Source organism: Perna viridis, chromosome 2 (assembly GCF_037379345.1).
Source record: "Perna viridis isolate PV_CMFRI_1.1 ecotype Kerala chromosome 2, ASM3737934v1, whole genome shotgun sequence".
Classification (NCBI taxonomy): Eukaryota; Metazoa; Mollusca; class Bivalvia; order Mytilida; family Mytilidae; genus Perna; species Perna viridis.
In genome coordinates, this window is record NC_142446.1 from 44,950,422 (window position 1) to 44,970,955 (window position 20,534).

A 20,534-nucleotide genomic window follows, 5' to 3' on the forward strand; every position below is an offset into this window, starting at 1 on the left:
CCCAGTGACAACTTTGGTAAATATTTTGGTCCAACATCACATTAAAAAATTAGCATATAAGCATATTCAGCTTGTATTCATTTTCTGTTAAATTGTCATATAATGCAATAAGTTGTTACATTAAACACTAAATGTTGTATATTTACTGCGCATATCATTAAAATACGCTTATCTTATCGGATATTATCGGCTTTATACATGATGTTTCATGAGTCGATCTTTAAGTTATTTACATATGCCATTCCCACAAGTAAGTTGAGCACAAAATATAACCTATTTACTATGAAAGTCTAAAAACAAAACAGAAATAAAGTAATAGAAACATGTGAAATATAATTTTAAGAATTAAATGATTCATTATAAACGTTTTATCGGTATGTAAAAGCGTGGACCGGCCGCACATTCTGGACAACGCGCAAAAATGTGCTGAGGTCAACGCTTTTACACACCGATGAAACATCAAAAATTATACATTAGATTCCTAACTGTAAATAAACTATGCTTATACCGTTTTGATCTTTACAGATATTCTTTCTACTTCACTCAATCCTATGTGATGAATCATTTCAGGTGTCATAGGAAAAGACAGCCTGAATTTAATAATGTCCATGTAAAGGTTTTCTCCGTTTTGCCATGACTCTACACCTAATGATGGTCTAGTATGTCTTATATATACCTGTAGAAAAACAATGAATTCAAGAAATAGATCAATGCACGTATAAATAATTGTTTTCTTTCCTATATAGCAGAATAAAAAATGATCTTAAACGTATATGGCTAATAGGCTAATATAGCTGAATATTTAGAGACGTCGCATGTTAATTAATACTCAAGTAGCGTGCTCCATGATCTTAGATGTTAATGTATGTGGTTTGTGCGAGAAACATTTCATCCCTCTCACTTAAGGAGGTAGACCTAGGGTAAAGGACATAACTCATGGAATCAGTGATATGTTTGTATTATATTCAATTTCACCAAAGGCTCTCAAGCATTCGTTTGAAGCAGAATAAAATAATTAGATGCTTACATAAGATTGATGTAAAATGCGGCATACAAGCGTTCCAATGATTTTTAAGAGTTGTGTCCCTTACCCTAGGTCTACCTCCTTAAATAAAGCTTACATTTAAGATGAAGTCTCGAATATGTCTGACTGCTTGTACATAATTATCAATAGCTAATAACGCTTGTCTTCGCAGTTTGAATCTAAACATAAAAACAATAGTGCATAAAGTATAAAAAAAAATATTTTAAAATATTTATTATCATTACATACAAAAATACTAATTATATGTATCGAAAATTTTGAAATGCTGTACACACGTTTCAAGGAATACCCTCTCATTACCAGCATTAGTATCAAATATATAGTAAGATCTAAATCGAAAAATTGATTGCTGTCAAGAAGTGCTCAAAACCCAAACTATATAATGATAAATTGGTTTCTAAACTTAACAATTTGGAGTAAATGGATGCAAATACAAAAATCCTTATTATTTTTTTTTTTTACAAATAAAACATAATCTGAATAAACATGTTTATATTTGTAAATACCAGTTTTATCATTTATGGTAATCAATTATCTTAATTTCAAAATATCATGGGGTAAAATTTATAGATATTACTCTCTTACGGTTACATACAAAGAAATAACTCTTGAAGGAAGTAATTTTGTACAATTTGTTCTTTTTAACTTACTTTTTTACGTGTGAAGGCAAACACAAACCAATAAACTACAAAACATTTGAATTTTTCAAAGGTGAATGCATTATAAAAAACAACCTGCAATTTCAATAAAAATATTCAATAGTTTAACTAACCAAGCAATGAATTAATAAAGAGAGAGTCGATTTCTCGTTGATGCCCACAAAAACAAAAATTCTTTAATATGAACAACAATTAATTTAGTGCTACTATACGGACAGGAATAAAGTTACTATATACAGAATGAATATTGAATACGTTGTACTTTTTATTTTCTGAGATTGTAGTGATGTTACTCAGATTATCTTTAAATGGCTTGTAAAGAAAGCAATCTACTGTCTTTCGTCCTATTAGGTCGTTTAGCAATCCTGGAACTCTTTCCTGCAAATATATTGTTCCAAACATGTTAATAATGTAGCTTGCAAAAATTTATATCTCATTTAGGATTATACATATATCAAACTGGTTTTCTATAGTTAATTTTAAAAAGTTAAATGAAATTTAGTGTGTTTTTGTTTGTTAGTTAGTTTTTATGTTGGTTTTCTTTGGGGAGGGGGTGGGGATAATTTTACGGTTTCGAAATATATGTATCAGACAGTTATAAGTGTCCTTGCCAAGTAACAGATATTTAGGTTATTGAGAACTTTTTTTAAAGCTCTATTATTTAATCATTCTTTCTTATATTTACAAATAGGTGTACTTTTCCTGATACTGTAATGAATACATGTAGCCAATACTTGCTTTAAAAAATGGCTTTATTCAGTAATACAAAAAATACTTTATAAATAAAACAAAATGCAGGATAAAAATAATGTAATGTTATCTGCAATATCGACCAATAAACTTGTAGAAAACGGACCTTACCATTGAAACTCTGTGAAGAGTCCTGTTCAGCTCGATAGCTCTTTTCATACGCCGTATCATCTGAGCAATCTGATTAAAAAATGAGTAGAAATGACACATATACAAACAAACTAGAAAAAAAACTATAAACAAAGCTTACTTGTTGATTGCTCCTTTCCCTAGAAACCACCCTAAAAGTCATTCAAATGAAAAACAAGAGGTGCACAATGGTATTATGCGGTGAAGAATGAGTGAAAGGGTCATCACATTTTATATAGCCACTTAGGAGGAGTTGTGGATTAGATCTAAGGACGGACGAACGAACAGACATTATGACCATCATCTGTATTAATGCTTCTATTGACTGAGTGCTTTTAATATTCAATTTATATTGTTCAGTCCACTTTAGTTTATGTCTGCTACCCTTATGTCATTGACTTTTATTATCTGTACCGATGATTATTAGTATAATAACAAAATATAAATTTCACAAAGAGCAAAAGGAGTTTTGTATATCGATTACGAATGCAGTAATATTAAGCAATATTAAGATAAGTTTGATGGAAAAGAGAAACCTATTTCGACGTGAAAAGTAGAAATTTGCACTATCGTTTAGTTAAGTGTTAGTTTTTGTAAAAATCAGGCAAAATGGGAAAAATCAGAAATATGCATGTCAAAACCCCACCAATCTGACAATATAATTTCATTCAAGTATGTTTTGTCTACTTGAAAATACCATTATTTGATCTCTGCATCACTGGATTTGCTCAGATATTATTCAACAGAATGTGAGAAAAATCAGTTTTTTTAAAAGAGTTTTCAGCCCTTGAAATGTAATTTTCAGTGCATTTCAATGAAATTATAACTCAATTTACCAACATGATATGGAAAATGCTTATTTTCCTTGATATTTGATGATTCAACTAGTCAAATTAAACTTTCAAAATTGTGGTTTTTTTCATACCATGTTTCACCCACTGCCTGATTCTCACAGAGATTGAAACTTAAAGCAGAAAGCGTGAATACTGTTATTCATGATCGTTGTTAATTACCGTATAAATTACTTTTATTTAGTTTTATTTGTAATAAAAACAGGTAAGATAATAGTAAGATCTTCAATTAACGTCAATATTCGACCGCTTCTGTCTTAGAACTCAAAATAGCCTACGACATTCAGATTCATCTATCAAAATGAATTGGAGGTAATTTAACTTAAAAGAAGAATATCAAGGGAGAAGTTTACATATGTTTTATCGTGACATATGTATCTGTCTTGCATATAGATTTTTTAAGAAGAAAAATTCCCCATCACACATAAATCAACTGACCACCAAAACCATATTTTCATTTATTTCGAGTAAACAGGAATACAAATAAAAAATGACATAAAAGTATAAAATGTATACAATCGCTTTAGAAACTTTCTGTCCATTATTCGTTTAAATAATGAAAATATTGATAATGCATGCGTCTTAAGTACATTCATTATCTACGCATATCATGTCAAAAATGATCTTTGCTAATATTGGTTACTTGGGCTAAAAAACTCAATAGTAATTCTTGTAAACTTCTGCAATGTTATTGCCATTATCAGACCCACACACAGATGATACACATACTCACTATTAAACAAAGTGATTAAGAACACATATTTAGGAACAAACAACAAATTGCACACACGTGAATCATATATTTTATTTCACACAACTACAAATCAACAAAGAAAGCACAAAATCAATGAGAATAGGTGCCATGAAAACTGATTTGTTCAACGGGTCATAGTTTTTCTTTCCTCTTTCGTCTACCCCGGACTTGACTTTTTATGAGCAACTCGGCGGGTGAAAAGCAGAGGACGCTTACTCTACCAGTGAACCTGGTCCATGCTCCCAGTTTTTAGAGGAGTCCAAATTGCTCATTTGCTTTTATATCTTTGTATGTACGATTTTAGTTACTCTATGTTCTTTGTTGTGTATGTCTGTTTTCCATGTCTGGTCTTTGTCCCTGGATTTCATTCCTTTGATTACCACTATAACCTTGGTTCCCTTGATTACTCTTGAAAGCCTTTCTCTGTTGTCAATTTGGAGATGAACGTGAAATGGCAGCCAAACTTGAGAAGGTAGAGGACTGTGTCATTTACTCCGTTGGATTGAATTTGGATGAAGTTTGACTAATGTCAGTGAAAACAAAGATCAGCATGCTCAGTTGCAAAATCAATGCCCATTGCGATGCTTAGTGTTTCGGCAAAATAGACTGCATACATATGTTGTCAGTCAAAAATTTTAACATTGTAATGATTGCAGATTATTCAGTAAAAGACCAAATAGTTATAGATGTATTTTACTTCACCAGTCGTCTAGTCTAACACTGGGTTATTACACGACACAAACTTACACTGGAACTATTATGACCATAATTGCAGCAGGAGGTTTAGCAATAAAACCTGGTTTAACCCATCATTTCACTTGAAATGCCTATACCAAGTCAGGAACATAGTTGCTTATTTTATTTCCCGGTTTGTCCTTAATTTTGACTCACTGACATATCGGGTAAACCATTATGTCTTTGGTATAACTTCGCATTTCAATATCTCAAACACTGCATGAATGGTCGACCTAAATCAGTTTTAAAGGACGAAGAACCTACAAAATGTCTCTCCTCTCTTCATGAGAAATTTGCTGTTATCCCTGTGGACATAGCCTCTGGCAACATCGTTTTTTGTATCAAAGTGTATACTACGAATGATTTATATAAGAACTACGAATCCACTATACTTCGGGTAATTATACATACAAATGCAGAACGTTCGACGAAGATGAGATCTGACCATTGTTTTCTTTTTTGGCCTCGTTGAATATTTTTCTAGTGAAAAGTCTGAGGACTTACCATTTGTATCCCAAACTATACAAAAATCTATACAAAGAAAGGTATAAAGCGGATCATCAACTTGTTTAACAAAAGAGTTGTCTGTTCTTCTGACCAAGATTTCGTCCACAGTAAAGGAGGGACAAAAATACCGTGAAACTGTTAAATGGCGTAGTAGTATCAATGACTTGTGATGCTCAAAACTTTAAAGATCTATAAAACAATTTTAAACCGCTCTCCTTCGATGAAGTTAAATCACTGACACTTTTGACTTTTCAACACTATTATACTACCTTAACCCCACAATAAATTTAATACCCGTCTATAAGGAATCATCTACAAAGCAGTTAACTACTGCAAGAATGGTAATTCTTACAAATTTGTTTAGGCCTTGATTCTACCACAAGAAAACAAAAATAACCATTTGTCCAAAAAACTAATTGTTCCCTAGGTTAAAAAAGGTGAGATCGTTTAATTGTATTTGTCGATACATCAATGATGTTTTCTCCATTAATGATCCTTAATTTGGAAATGGCTTCCGGTTATTTACATGTATACAATACACGTGATCCAACAGAACTTAAAATTAAATGAGACTAATTTGACAGAGTCCTCCCCGTCAATTTTATACTTTAACTTCGAATTTGACGAGATAAGCCATCTCAATACACAGTACAAAAATAAATGACAAAGAAGATTTCGATTTTAAAATTACAAATTTACAAAATGTGCAGTAATATACCAGCTTCCCCTGCATATGGCCTTTATATTTATAGTAAAATGTATAATAGAGCTAGTAGCTACTTTTCAAACTTCCTAATGTGCCATCATTGCTAGAGAGACAGGCTTTCGGTCGTTAGACCAAGCTTATAAAAAACACGTCTCATACGTTGCCTAAAAAAGTTTTATTTCCTATATCCAAATCATAATTTCATTTTTTATCTTATCATGTCATATCATTTTGATCTTGAACTTGACGCGGCTTCTCAACAAGACTTATTTTGAAGTGTTTTCCTTCTTGTATTCATTTCCTTTTATTTTCACCTTTTTTAGTTCATATCTTCTGTACTCTATCAACTATTAATTAACCAATTTTGTTCGGTTGTTATTTCACGCCGCCCATTTGTATTGTGATACACCGGAATGGCAAGTGGAGGTTAAACGCTCTATTAAAACTGTTTTAACCCACCACTTGCAAATACAAAATAAAAAATAAAAGAATAGGCATGCAGCAGCGCTAAGCTTGTCGTAAAAGGCGACTAAAGAGTGCTCAGAAACGTAGCCGGGGGCTAGGCGCTCTGTCCACAGAGCAACTGGGATGTGTGCCCCAGGGGGTTGAATGGGATACCCCTGGCGTATTACATGCTGGAGTTGTCAGGCTATAACACGGAAAACCTGACCGCAAACCATAGTGGTGCACTGTGTTGGGAAAGATGCCACGTTCCTTGCACGTTAAAGAACCCTGCTGTGGTATTCGATAGGAGTAACAACCTTTGCGCACCGCCACAGGAGGCTAAATTGCCCGACCCTACCCATACCTCCCTATTTCTAGCGGCAATCTAAATTTGTCGACCCTATTATCCTTGTGTTCCATCCCATTTTTCATTTCATCATAATTTCATGTTAATTTTATCATCCATTTCATTTTCATCGCCTGAATATAGCTGAAATATTGCTGCTCGGGCGTTAAACCCTTACAATCAATCAACAATCAATGCATCGAAAATGCCTGAAGCAAGACAGGACCATTGCGGTGGTTTTCGTCTCTCCTGTTTCCCTCGATCCTGCCGTTTGTTATACGGACTTTCATTTTTCTACTTTTCCTTTTGACTATGGCTTAGAATAATTCGTCATTTCCTTCATGTGCCAGTTTGAACCATTACCTTTATTTAACTTTTGTTTAATAAGTGTCTTATTTTGTCAATCCTTTCATAACTATTTTATATAATTCTCCAATAACAGAATCGCGGTGTAGGGTTTTGCAAAGATTAATATCTACAAGGTCTTTGTCTACAATGTAAACAGTTGAAATTTATGATGCTCCCATCAATACTGTACAATGCATGATGCCTCCTTGTTACCGTAAACGTGATGATATAATCTCAAATTTTGGAATGACTCATGTTCATTCAACATGCTTCAATCACATGTTCACAAAAGCACTATTTGAGATGTAACTCTATTTTGGTGGGATCTGCGTTAAGAAGAGTCATATTGACCGTGAAAAACATTACCCTTGAAGAGTTTGATTTATTATCCAAACGTCATATATTGATTATAGTATATTTTTAACCAATTAACATGGCACCGTCTTCAATGTCTCTGACTGACGTCTTTTACGTTTAGGTTCTTTTCCGGGTTTCCATGCCATAAGTTTTTAAGCTACATGTACATGTAGGTTTAAGTGATATGTTGATTTTGGTATTGTTTAATGTTAGACTCCTAGAATGATAGAAGTTTTGATATTTCTTCGGATATTTCAACCAGTAGATGTTTGGGATCATGGACTATTTGAAGTGACGTATCTCACCATTTCACATAGTAACAGAGCGTAAATGGAAACGCTAGCCGATTAATTGAGTTTTATAGAAATTGAACGCGTTCATGAACCACAGGGATCGTGACACAATTATATTATCAGTGGCCGTTCATGTCAAAATAGGGATATTTCTATCGGCTTACATATTTCTATCGGCTTACTTTCAACAAGTACCGGCTTACTTTTCAAAAATATCGGCTTACTTGTCAAAAGTATCGGCTTACTTGTCAAAAGTATCGGCATACTTATCAAAAGTATCGGCATACTTTTCAAAAGTAAGCCGATACAAAAACTTTATGCATAGTGAAAAAAGTAACGGCATACTTTTGACAGAGTTTACAGAGATGTGTAGCCAATCAAATCGATCGTATCAAAGGTGTGAACCCATAATTAAACCCGCGCTTTCTTCTATGCGAGAGTTGAGATTAAAATTACAAGCAGTCCATTACCTATGGACTTTTAATTTTTCGTTCCACAAACCCCCTGGTCATATACTTTGGTTTTATTTTTTTTCTTTCCATATCAATAACGCGCATCTACAGTTTATTTTTTTCTTTCCCAAAACGACCCACTATCAACCTTTGGCGTATTTTTTTTTTATTTCCAAATTTCTCACTTGGTTTACTGCACCTGGTCTTGCTTTTCCCCGTACGTTAAACATTTATTTTTCTTTAACTTTTTTTATGATTTTTGTATATTTTGTATTATCACTTAGTTCGTTATAGTTTCATTAGTATACATATTTTTTTCTTTATTTATTTTGTTAGGTTATCAATTTCAATCTTCTAAATTATATAATATATTTAAACTATAAATTACAATATTAAAGCGGGATAAAGGATCGACCATACAGAGTCACTGGGGTATATACAGGTCTTTAAACTCCTATCGTTGTCATCTCTGCTACTTGAATTTGAACGAAAGCCTCACATAGATCATTTGTGTTGGTTTTCAGAGAAAGAAGAAATTTGCGGTGACTATGTTAAGACTTTTGGATAAGGATATAAACAGGATAATAGATTAAATAAAGGAGACAACATTTTGTACCATTATGGTTAATTGAATTAATGCAATACATCATACATGTAGGCACCAATTATTATAGCCCTTATTGCTACTAATAAAATGAGTTAATTATTACATGTCAGCCTTACTTGACTGATTCATAATTATACAATTAATTATTTATTGTTTGCTATTGCTTCTTTAATTTGATCTTTTTAATTATTTATAGCTGAATTTTTAACTGTCACATGCACAAAGTGGGCAAGCGATTTTATGTATAATATATAGAGAGATTGTTTATTTAATAAAAGGAAACCTACTAATTTTAAAGTCTTCACTAAGCATCATTAATGACCTCCTGATGGGACAGACATAGTTTATAGGCAGATCCCTGGCGTTCAAGCTATCGCGTGGTTTAGGTGAGAAAATGCTCAGATGTAACGGAACATTGGATTGGTTAATATCTAAAACAAAATGTAAGCCGTTACTTTTGACTTTGAAAAGTAAGCCGATACTTTTGAAAAGTATGCCGATACTTTTTTCACTATGCATAAAGTTTTTGTATCGGCTTACTTTTGAAAAGTATGCCGATACTTTTAACAAGTAAGCCGATACTTTTGAAAAGTAAGCCGGTACTTGTTAAAAGTAAGCCGATAGAAATATGTAAGCCGATAGAAATATCCCTATTTTGACATGAACGGCCACTGATATTATATGATAACATCTGGGACATAGCACGAGCCAAAGTTCCTTCGTTTTCTTACGTGTAAGCGTTATCATGAGCCAACGTATGAATAACTTCGATGGTGTATGTACGGAGCAAATTTGCCGAACATGGCAGATTGTATTTGACTGCAGTGTTGTCAACATGACTTGAAATGTAAGGAACCAGCCATAGGAAGGATTTACTGCTATAAGAAACCACCATTAATGCAATCACCCACCATACCGACACTGTCGTTTGATGTTTATTGCGTTTTACAATAACATGCGATATTTTCTACCAATGTAGGAGTACCATCGGATGAATTTAATGGGAACCTGACTTCGACTTACAAACATTACTTATGGTGGATAAGAAATACAAAAGAGAAACTGTAATCACAAGGAATAAATATCATTCTGTTATATATTCTGTTGAATAGAAATCGCATTCATTTTAATAAATTTATCGTTCAATTTTAATTGGGATGTTCAACATGCAAATACCTGAAGTATAAACAGGAATCGTAATTATAATTTTTAAAGCCGGATGTCGTCTTATCCAACGGACACTCGCCATACCTATTACAATAAGCTTGTAGCCTGACTGGTTTCACACAATTGGATCACATTTTGTGTCGGCAAATATTATATACAGCTACACAGTAGCAAAAATATAAATTCAAAGATGTGTCAGTCCAGTCTATACAGGGACTAGGCTGGCTAGTTTTGTACAAATAATGCACAACTGAAATAGTAGAGTTTTTTACGTGTATAATTTTTGAAGGCGATGAGAGAGGACAAAAATATGAAACATCGGTATAATAAAGAAACGATGGGTAAATAGTAATAACCTCTCAGCAGCAGCATCAGGATCAAATACTTGGGAAATTCAAGGTTCAAGAATAAATTTTCTACATTTGTACGTTTAGTACTCAAACCCAAAAATATTGAAATAGGCAGCACATGCAGTACCGTCGAGTTCAACCAAAGTATGTCAAAGGTGCAACATTTCAGCCCCAATTTCAATACAAGAAATGTAGCTTCAATGTTTTTATGGGTTTCGAATTTTGTGCTATGACAAATTTGGTAAATGAAATATGATACATAGTTCATAAGTCTAACTACTGGGTTAGTAAATATCCTCGAGACTACAAAGTATAAGGTGAACTTATTCTTTTTTGGACAAATGGATCACCAGCAATCAGTAAAACCATTAAATTAAGGTTCTATAAAAGCAATGAAATTATTTTTACCTGTTTGGGATATTTTTGTATCCGTCTGATAAAGTTTTCATAGTCTTTTTCATTAGACAATACCGCACTATCTATCATTCTTATATTTAAAGATTGTGGTCGTGATAAGATGTTAACGGGAGTCAGGGAACTGTACCTAAAAATGAAACTTTATAATTTACTTGTATTTGGAACATACTTTCATACAGTTCTATGAAGTCAAAATTAGATGTAATTTTCAATAAAAAAAAACTGTATAAATACACAAATCAACGCACATCTTTAGTATTCATTTCAATTGCTTATGTACGGGTAAATAAAAATGACAAAAATATACATAACAAAAGCATAGCATGATATTAAATGTACCAAAGGTAACAAAACACTCGTTGATCTCACGAGGGGTGAACGACAATAACAATCCAGGCAATCTAGCAAAATTTGACCATCACCCTTAACTTATTGCAACAGTTCTTAGCTATAGCTCAAAATAAAGACAGAAAAAATTTTTAATAAAATCTTCAAAATATATATTTTAAATTTTCTATAGAAAATAAACATTTTAAACTTTTTGTCTGCCTACATAGCAGTGAAAAATGCTTTAGGATTATATCAAATCATTATCTGTCACAATTCGTCTCTTTTTTGATTCAGGATATCGATTTTCGCATATTGTGAATGTGCTGAGGGTTTAACTGACTTTCACCTTTTTCATGTTTTGAAAAATAACTTGAATGAAAGTGTATAGAGAATGTCAACCACCATTAATATTAAGAACCTTGTAATTTTTATACCAATATACAGTCGTATTTCATATTTCTCGTATAAACAGCCTTGCTATTTCTACGATCATTTACTTACATTCTCCATCTGTATCCATCTAGAAATATTTCAAGATAATTTTTAAAATAATCATAATCCATTTTGCGTTCCTCAGATAATCTGTATCTCCGAATCTCAAGTAGTTGCTTCAAAGTTGTTTCAGTTCTACACTAAAAGACAAAAACTTTACGCCTTCAACTACCTATAGAGTACTAAAATCATACATACAAAGTAACAAAAGCAAATGAGCAACTATGAGTCAGACAGCCTCCCCCTGCTAGAAACACATATGATATTTTATTAGTTGGATGCCCTACCAATGTATCCCGTAAAAATGATCTTGCTACGCGCATACGAACAAATATAGCCTATTCTTCGTATAAAGTTTCATAAAATGCTATTGAATGCTTAAGAAAGGGCTGAGCTTACAATGTACAATGTACCTATTTGATAATCTACAATTTAGTAGCTAACTAGATACATATATGGACAGAAATACTAAATAATGGACGGACGTTGTGACTCCAGTAAACCAACCTAACTACTTTACGGGCAGTCATAAGGTTTTGTTTATTTTGTCATTGATTATTCAAAACATTATCTTATATGGAGACGCCTATTCTATAAGGGATAGTTCACGATGGTGTTTGAAAAGTAAGTTCCACTGAAAAAAAAATTTAAATGAAATATTTTCATCCTTTGAAAATGTATTGAAGTATTATATTTAATTTAAAGAAAAACAAAAAGAAAATGAAGGGTTTGTAAAGCCATAAGAACACAATCCGTGTATTTATTCTTCCTACCTTCCAACGGTCAAACGTGTCCATGGAACAATCATCGACTCTGTCGGCAAATCTTTCATCCCCAATTGTAGACGCAAACTCTGGATTTTCTGACAACAAGTATTCAAAAAAGGAATCTTGCAACTTTAACAATTCCCTGTCTTGGCTTGCGTACATGACTGTCATGTAAAAATATAATTGTAGCATTGGAGCGAAAAACATCATGATCGCAGTCCGTTGTCGGTCCCGGGCCTTCCACTCAAGTTGAACAGACCGTTGCATACACTGCAACGTCATACACATACTATTAAAACGTTAAACAGTTACAATCAATCCTTGTCAAACTACAAAGGCACCATAGACGAAACTAGTATCTATTGAATTGATCATTTTCACTTTCTTACGTAACATGAGCTGCTTTTAAGATAACCACCAACCTTACAGAATGCTTCATTACAAAACACTTGTAAAAATTAGATCAGGGTAGATCAAGAGATTTCCAAAAAGGGTCTTAATCCCCCCTAATAAGAAAAATAATGAATGCTTGTGTTAATAATACAATGCTAAATAACTCTTTTTTATTAATTGAACTATTTGAGTTTCTAAGTGTTTTTCAATGTTTTAATAAAAATCGATTTTCCGAGGAGCGGACCATGGACCCATTTTGATGTAATATGACTTTTTTCTGCACGTTTTCAAAAAACACCTAGAATAGAAATTTCTAGATTTTCTTTAAATGCATTTCGTTAGGTCATTTACTTGTCGAAAGGGTGTATTTTGAAATATACAGTTGTGCTTTGAACCATTTACATAAACGTAATAGATCATTCTTGGTGAGATTGTCTTATCATATAATTCATGATTTTCATCATGTATTCCGATGATAGTTTTCAACAAACAATAATGTTTTTTTTTTAATTTATGAAGACAAAAATAACATAAAAAACATAAATCATGATTCAAACGTGTATTATGCATGAAAGGCACATATTGCAATCGCTTTTCTGTGTTAGAATAGCATTTTTTTTTGCACTATTTTGCTTCTTTGTTTACAGTGAGAGCCAGTGTTAACCACAAAAAGATTGAAACAGAAAGTGTGCATTTATTCATTCTTTCTACAGGAAAAGTATTTTTGGTTAACGCTGGATCTCTATGTGCATTTAGCAAAACACTTTCAAAAATCATCTTCAAAATCGCTTCAAAAATGACTGTTCAACTTTACCTGTGCATATATCATGTGACCTAGGTAACTATGGCCACCAGTATAATATACCCATGACACCCTAATCAGAACGTAGCATGTGGAGTAGATATATTAATAAAAGAGCTATAATCTATGGTCGGATGTCGATTTTGATATATCCTCTGCTATGAACATGCATGCATGTACGTGAATGCACTAAGTATTTTTATCTAAGGAAATGATAAACAAAGTTGTCTCAGGATTGCTTTCTTTATCCGGAAAAAAATATCTCCAATATATATACATTTACATCTACATGTATTCGATATCGCAAAGGTAATGTAAGCAAAACTTTGTTCAATCTTTACGCATTTTTGCGTGTTTAAAAACTTGCTTAAGTTTCTTGTATATAATGTAAATTTTCCAACACTTCTTTTGTATTTAGTATACACTTACACAAGCGCAAAAAAAGATAGACACTTAAAATTCCCGTATCTGTATCATAATTGTTACTTGATGAATTACATGTACATTCTCCGCGTTTATGTGTAAGTATCTGTGCTTAATAGCCTCCATGCAGCTTAAGCATTTGTTATGATAGCTCCTATCTAATATTGGTGCAAAGCGATCCTGTCGTACTTATTGTTGTCAGCAGTTCATCTTTTTGTCGTCTTTTTGATTATTTTCATGCAAATTTTAGGTTGTCTGGTTATATAAGGATTACCTGGCCGTCAGCCATTTTAGGTTTAGTGGTAAAACTGGTATGAATATCCACGTGCGTGACATTTACTGAAATTAGTTTTTTAACATGAATTTCGTACATTTTAGCACAGATGCCGTTTGCAAAGATGTTAATCTTTGGAAACTCTACAAAAGAAGACCCCCCTGTCAAAATGTTCCAGAAATTTTCAGGACATACTAAGCTGTCAACACTTTTTGTTATAAAATTATACTAGATTTTGTGATAGTCTCCATACATTATAACATTATATTGGAATTAAAAAGAAAAAAAAAACTGTTATTTTGATCCAAAATTGGAGTATGTCACTTCTGAGCTTCATAACCTCCCTTTTCATCCCCTTTGTTGTGAATGACTAATATTGATAATTTCGGAAGTGGCAGGTTCTAATGCCCCAGCGGAAGACGGACAAGACCGTCGGAGATTACGTAATGTATGATGGGAGGCTCCAGCCGAAAGCAGGAGAAAGCCGGAGAGTTAATACCTATATAGATGCATTCATTTCAAAATTTCCCACATTATTTTACTACTATTCGTAATCATAAATTTTATTGAAAAAGTTTCTTTTTTTATTTTTCTCATTTCTTTTTTAAAATCGCAAATATCACGGGAATTGTCGATTAAACTAAAGGTAATGACAAGTTTATCAACAATGAATTGTGCGTGTATGTGCTTATTATGTTTAAACCTCTTTCAAAACTTTTAACTTCTATACTCATGGCTGTCCGAGAGGGTCTACCACAACACTTGTTACTCCCGTAGTGGTATTAATTCAATGTGGATCCTGAAAAATCGAAAGATCTTTTGGAGACCCTAAATTCAAGATTATTAGCATAATATGATAGCATTAAAACCTATGATTTTTCAACACTATATACTCAATCAAAATCCCGACTCAAAAACATTATCAACCCTTGTTTCTAAAAAAAGATGGTACACCTAGATACAAATATATATAATTATTGGTAGAGATTCCTAATACTTTGTAAAAAAAATAATTCCAAATCATCTTCCAAATATAGAGAAGAAGATGTTTTCAAAATGCTGGAATTTTTTATCGACAATATATTTGTCCGGTGTGGTGGACGCGTTTTTCAACAAACGGTCGGCATTCCAATGGGAACAAATTGTGCTCCTCTACTTACTGACCTATTCCTTCACTCTAATGAGGCTGACTTAATAGCTGGTCTGTTCCAAAGGAAAAAAACATCGTTTGGTTAGATCTTTTTATCTCATTTTCCGCTATACAGATGATGTATTATTGTTAAACAATTGTTCGGGGATTTGATGCATCGCATCTGCCCAAAAGAATTTGAGATAAAGGATACTACAGACACTTGACCTACACTCTACACTTAGAGATCGATGGTGAAGGAAAACTATTGACCAAACTTTACGACAGACGTGATGACTTTTCATTCAGAATTGTCAACTTTCTCTTCATCTGTGGCAACATCCCTTCAGCACCTGGAGCTTTCGTATCACAACTCATACCTTATGCCAGAGCTTGCCATAACTACGCAGAATTTTTGTATCGCGCTAAACTTCTTAAAATTAGGTTTCTGGAACAGGGTTATGTTGCTACAAGATTGAAGTCATCATAACAGTAGTTTTATTGTCGTCCGAATTGCTCATTCGCTTTTGTTAATTTGTATGTATTATTATAGTTACTTTATATTCCATGTTGTGTTTGTCTATTTTCCATGTCTGGTCTTTGCCCTGGGTTACTTTCTTTTATTTCCGCCAGAATAATGGTTCCCTTGATTACTTTCAGCTATTGCACTTAGAAAAACATTTAACGCATTGCTCAGAGATCGTTCTGTATGTCTGTCTATCTGTAGTTAAGCACGAGAAACGAAACATAAGTGACTTTTAATTGGTTAACATCAATATGGAGTCACTCATGCAGTATTACCATGTAGTCGATAAAGTAACGGTAACACGACTGTATATTTGCCTAATCTCTGTTGATTCTGTTCTCAGCGAAACATACTCTTAGACTCGATGGTCACCGAATTTTATAAAAGTTTGATTCAAGCAAAACGCTGTTTTACAGAACGGGAGACAAAAATGATTGGTTGCCTAAAGCATTATAAAGTGTAGAAGTAAAGTTACAAATGCAGACATTTTTTACAGGGCTAAGTGCGCGACTGTATAAATTCGAGACTACCCAATGATTTTTTTTTCACATTTACATCGGGCACTGAAGATAAATTAATATATGTACCTTCTTAATTTGAAGTTGAATGCGCAGACATAAACGCTATATAAAACATTTCTCTGACCGTTTCTGGAACGCAAAACCATAAAATATTAACATTACATGTATAATTTGGTCATAAAAATCATTTCACCTGTAAAATATTGTGTAATCGGAGGTCCATTCATCAAACAATCAATGAAAAAAAAAACACTCATAACCAGTCAACACTAAATAGAAGAGGTTAAATAATTTATCATACTTTGTTGGCCTCTCTAGCACCTGCAAAATATTGTGTAATCGGAGGTTCATTCACCAAACAGTCAATAAAAACAGGTTTAAAACATTCACAACAGATCAACACTAAACAGAAGAGAAAACAATTATTATACTTTGTATGCCTCTCGGGCCAGGCTTTCCATCACTTATTGTTACTATATATGTCTAACAGACTGCGTGAAACATAACCCTAATGTGTAATTGTTTTTTTTACTTTATAATGATCGAATACGCATTTATCTTTGTATATTCCTTGTGTAAACGAAAATAAGTTTTCTTTTTCGATTTTGTGAAAAAAAACCAAATTAAATGGTTTGAATTTAACAAAATGGAACAGTTTTGAATTTATAAAAGGGAGATAATTTCATGTCTTCTAGTAGGCGCTACAGAGCCTTATGTACCCTCATCCTGTATGAAAATGGGGTGCGATATTTTATGTTCGTGTGGACTCTGAAAACAACAGAGAGGTGCAGTTGTAACGGTCACCAGAAAAATTGACACTTTAATTTTAGAAGTTTGCCCTATTTAGGATATGGTTAACTTATCCCTAAAATACAATCCTTATGAAATCCTTATTTAAATACACCTTAAATACTGTCAAAAGACAAGCATCATTCAGGTAACACCATCCAACAACCCTTACAATGACTGGGTGGGGTAATAGTTGTCAATTATTTCAAAGGATGCGCTTCTAGCAATTGAAGCATTCTACAACATGGAAACCCAATGTAATAGCATAGGCTAAACTAAGTTTGAATCTACATGTAAACACCAAAAAATATTCAATCATTTGATTCTATGGAGTGAGACGGATCTTCGCACATATTTATCTTCCTCTTGAATGATGTGCATTGCAAAACATTTACGTCAATACTGGTAAATTGACACTAACACAAGAGTCCTACTACTGAATACATCAGAACCGCAAGCGAATCCACTGAGGTGCCTTCATATTCAAACAGAGTCCATCATATTATTAATCATACAATCATCTCCTTATGAAATTACACATTAAAAAACTGAACATTTTTTTGTGAGTACTAACTTATCTTGTACTACGAGGCCCTGTGTACCTTTTAAATATAGGTGATTGCAGCACATTAACCGTACACCAAATCATCAAGCGCGCTAAAACGTTAGATTAATACGCCCCGTTTAGAAAGGAACAGTTATCATTGATTTCTCCAGACTATAGTCGGCGTCACATAAATAACATACTGTTAAAATTTGAATAAAAATATTTTCTACGACTTTATTGACACCTACCGTCGTTTAAATTGTCTTAAATGACTTGCTCATTCGTTTAGCCAAACGGCTTCTCCCTAAACATTGAATCGTTAAATTCCGGTCAGATTTTAATTCTAGGTGGCAATATTTACATTGTAAAAAGTCGGCCATGTTTACAGTGATCGGGTTGCTAGGAGATGTTGTTTACGTTTAAATGGTTTGTCCAAAAACCGAAGAACCCAGAATGCAATTCGGCGTTATTTCGGATATCTCGGATTTATTTTACGCGAACAACGTATAATACCGAGAAGTTGATCAAGCAGACGATTGTCACCGGAGTTCGACGGGAACTTACGCACTTCGTTTGTAAACAAATCGTCCCGTAAAAACCAACATGGCGGATATTAGTATGGGATTTTCCCGTAAGGATTTGTTACGCATGATTTAAGCTAATAAGCGACTTGTTTTTGAGAAGCTGTTTGGCTAAACGAATGAGCAAGTCATTTAAGACAATTTAAACGACGGTTGGTGTCAATAAAGTCGTAGAAAATATTTTTATTCAAATTTTAACAGTATGTTATTTATGTGACGCCGAGTATAGGTGTCAATTGGTGTAGTGCAAATACATTTCATATCTATAACTTGTTCAGATGCCAATTTCAGTATTTCCCGCAATTTGTCCGTAAAACTGACGTCTTTCATGACCGTTTCTTTTTCTTTTTTTTTGCCCAAGGATTTAGCTTGTTGGCAATGTTAATAAATGTTAATTCAACGTATTTTTGAGCTGTATATCATTCTTTGATAACCTCTTATTGTGCAATAATCAGCGCTTTTTGCAATATTCGTCTGCAACCTTCATATGTGTTGTCGTTTGTTAAACCGGAAACGAAACTATGCTTCTGCGAAATGATAACTCTTTCCTTTACCTTAAATGTTCTAATAATTCGAAATCTTAGACGCAGATCAGACCAGCAGTAATTTTTCATAGTTCCGGTATTTTCACATTTCACTTGTCCTGGTAATTTCATTGCACTTTAATTGAATTATAACATTAATTTGTATATCTCATATTGAAATCTGATAATAAAAGCTTTATTTACATTTTTATAATAATTTTCGTATGGTTATTTTCGTGTCAAAGAAGCACAGCCAGAAAACACTACAATTGTTTTTAATCAGTGCTGCTTAATACAATGACTAATGCTGTATTCTAAAAAAGAACATAAATATCTTTCCCGATGCATCCGCATCCGCTATATGATAAATTTGTCAATTAAAAACTACCATAGAATCACGAAACTTGAAGAAGAACAAAGAAGAAAAGGCAGTCACGTTTTCATTGATGCTGCGAACGATTTAACTCGTGCACTCTGTGAGGATTTTGCCTAAAGGTCGTATCAAACATAACAGCAAGGGGCTAAAGTTGTCTCCTTTTTCCTTTTTTTTCTTTTTCAACATTCGAATACAAAATTTAAAAAATCATAATAGATAACATCAAAACGGGTTTTTTCACAAACAAAGTATTTTTTAAGTTCTAACAAATCTAGAAGCATATTTTGAGGAAGAATTGTGAATGGGAGTTTGGGAGGGACCAATGGCTCATTTTACCATTCATTTCCCTTCTCAACATTCATTTCCTTATTTGCAATTTAAGATCGCACAGAGTTGGAGAGTTGGGGTTGGTCGCAGTCAACTCGGGAGGGAACAGCGATCTTATTTCAACATGCATTTCATTTTTCAACATTCATTTCATTAATTATTTCCCTTTTTTGTTAGAACAGAGTTATGGATGGTCGCAATCGTCTCAGGAGGGTCAGAGATCTCATTTTAACATTCATTTCCATACTCAATATTCATTTTGTTATTTGCCATTTTAGGTCGCACAGAGATGTGGTTGTTAGTCGGAATCTACTCGGAAGGGAACAGAGATCTCGTTCATATATTCATTTTCTTTTACAACATTTACTTCCTCGTTCGCCATTTTAGGTTGCACAGTCTTGGGTTGGGTCACAATGAACTCGAGAGGGAACAGCAATCTCATTTCAACATTCATTTCTTCATTCGCCATTTTAGGTTGCACAGAATTGGGATAGGTCGCAATAAACTCGGGAAGGGCCACAGATCTCATTTCAAGATTCATTTCATTTTTTAACATTTATTTAATTAACTATTTAGTTTTTGGTAAAACACTGTTGGAAATTGTCGCATTCATCTCAGGAGGGATCAGAGATCTCATTTCAACATTCATTTCCTTATTCGCCATTTTCGGTCGCACAGAATTGGGAGTGGTCGCAATCGACTCGGGAGGCGACAGAGATGTCATTTCGACATTTATTTCCCTTCTCTATATTCATTTCCGTATTCGCCAATTTATGACGCACAGAGTTAGGGTTGGTCGAAATATGCTCGAAAGGG

The 20,534-nt window shown here is 33.4% G+C and overlaps 1 protein-coding gene across 1 annotated transcript; it reads right to left on the reverse strand.

Moving 5' to 3' along the window:
* Nucleotides 1-502: 502 nt before the first annotated feature.
* Nucleotides 503-20,187, reverse strand: LOC148625294 (uncharacterized). The gene is made up of 8 exons (XM_088571047.1): nt 20,086-20,187; nt 12,513-12,776; nt 11,749-11,879; nt 10,909-11,044; nt 2,566-2,634; nt 1,967-2,082; nt 1,122-1,203; nt 503-676 (listed from the first exon to the last, which is right to left on the reverse strand). Exons 1-8 carry the CDS (start codon nt 20,185-20,187, stop codon nt 503-505), a joined length of 1,074 nt encoding a protein of 357 aa, XP_088427173.1.
* Nucleotides 20,188-20,534: the final 347 nt, after the last annotated feature.

What these genes read in the sequence shown, in the direction of transcription:
- LOC148625294 (XM_088571047.1), bottom strand. Translation starts at nt 20,187, where the DNA reads ATGGCGAATGAAGAAATGAATGTTGAAATGAGATTGCTGTTCCCTCTC. An exon ending in ACACGTTTGACCGTTGGAAG is followed by an intron (nt 11,880 to 12,512) that starts GTAGGAAGAATA and finishes TTTGTCTTTTAG; the next exon opens with TGTAGAACTGAAACAACTTT. An exon ending in CTCTTCACAGAGTTTCAATG is followed by an intron (nt 2,083 to 2,565) that starts GTAAGGTCCGTT and finishes ATATATTTGCAG; the next exon opens with GAAAGAGTTCCAGGATTGCT.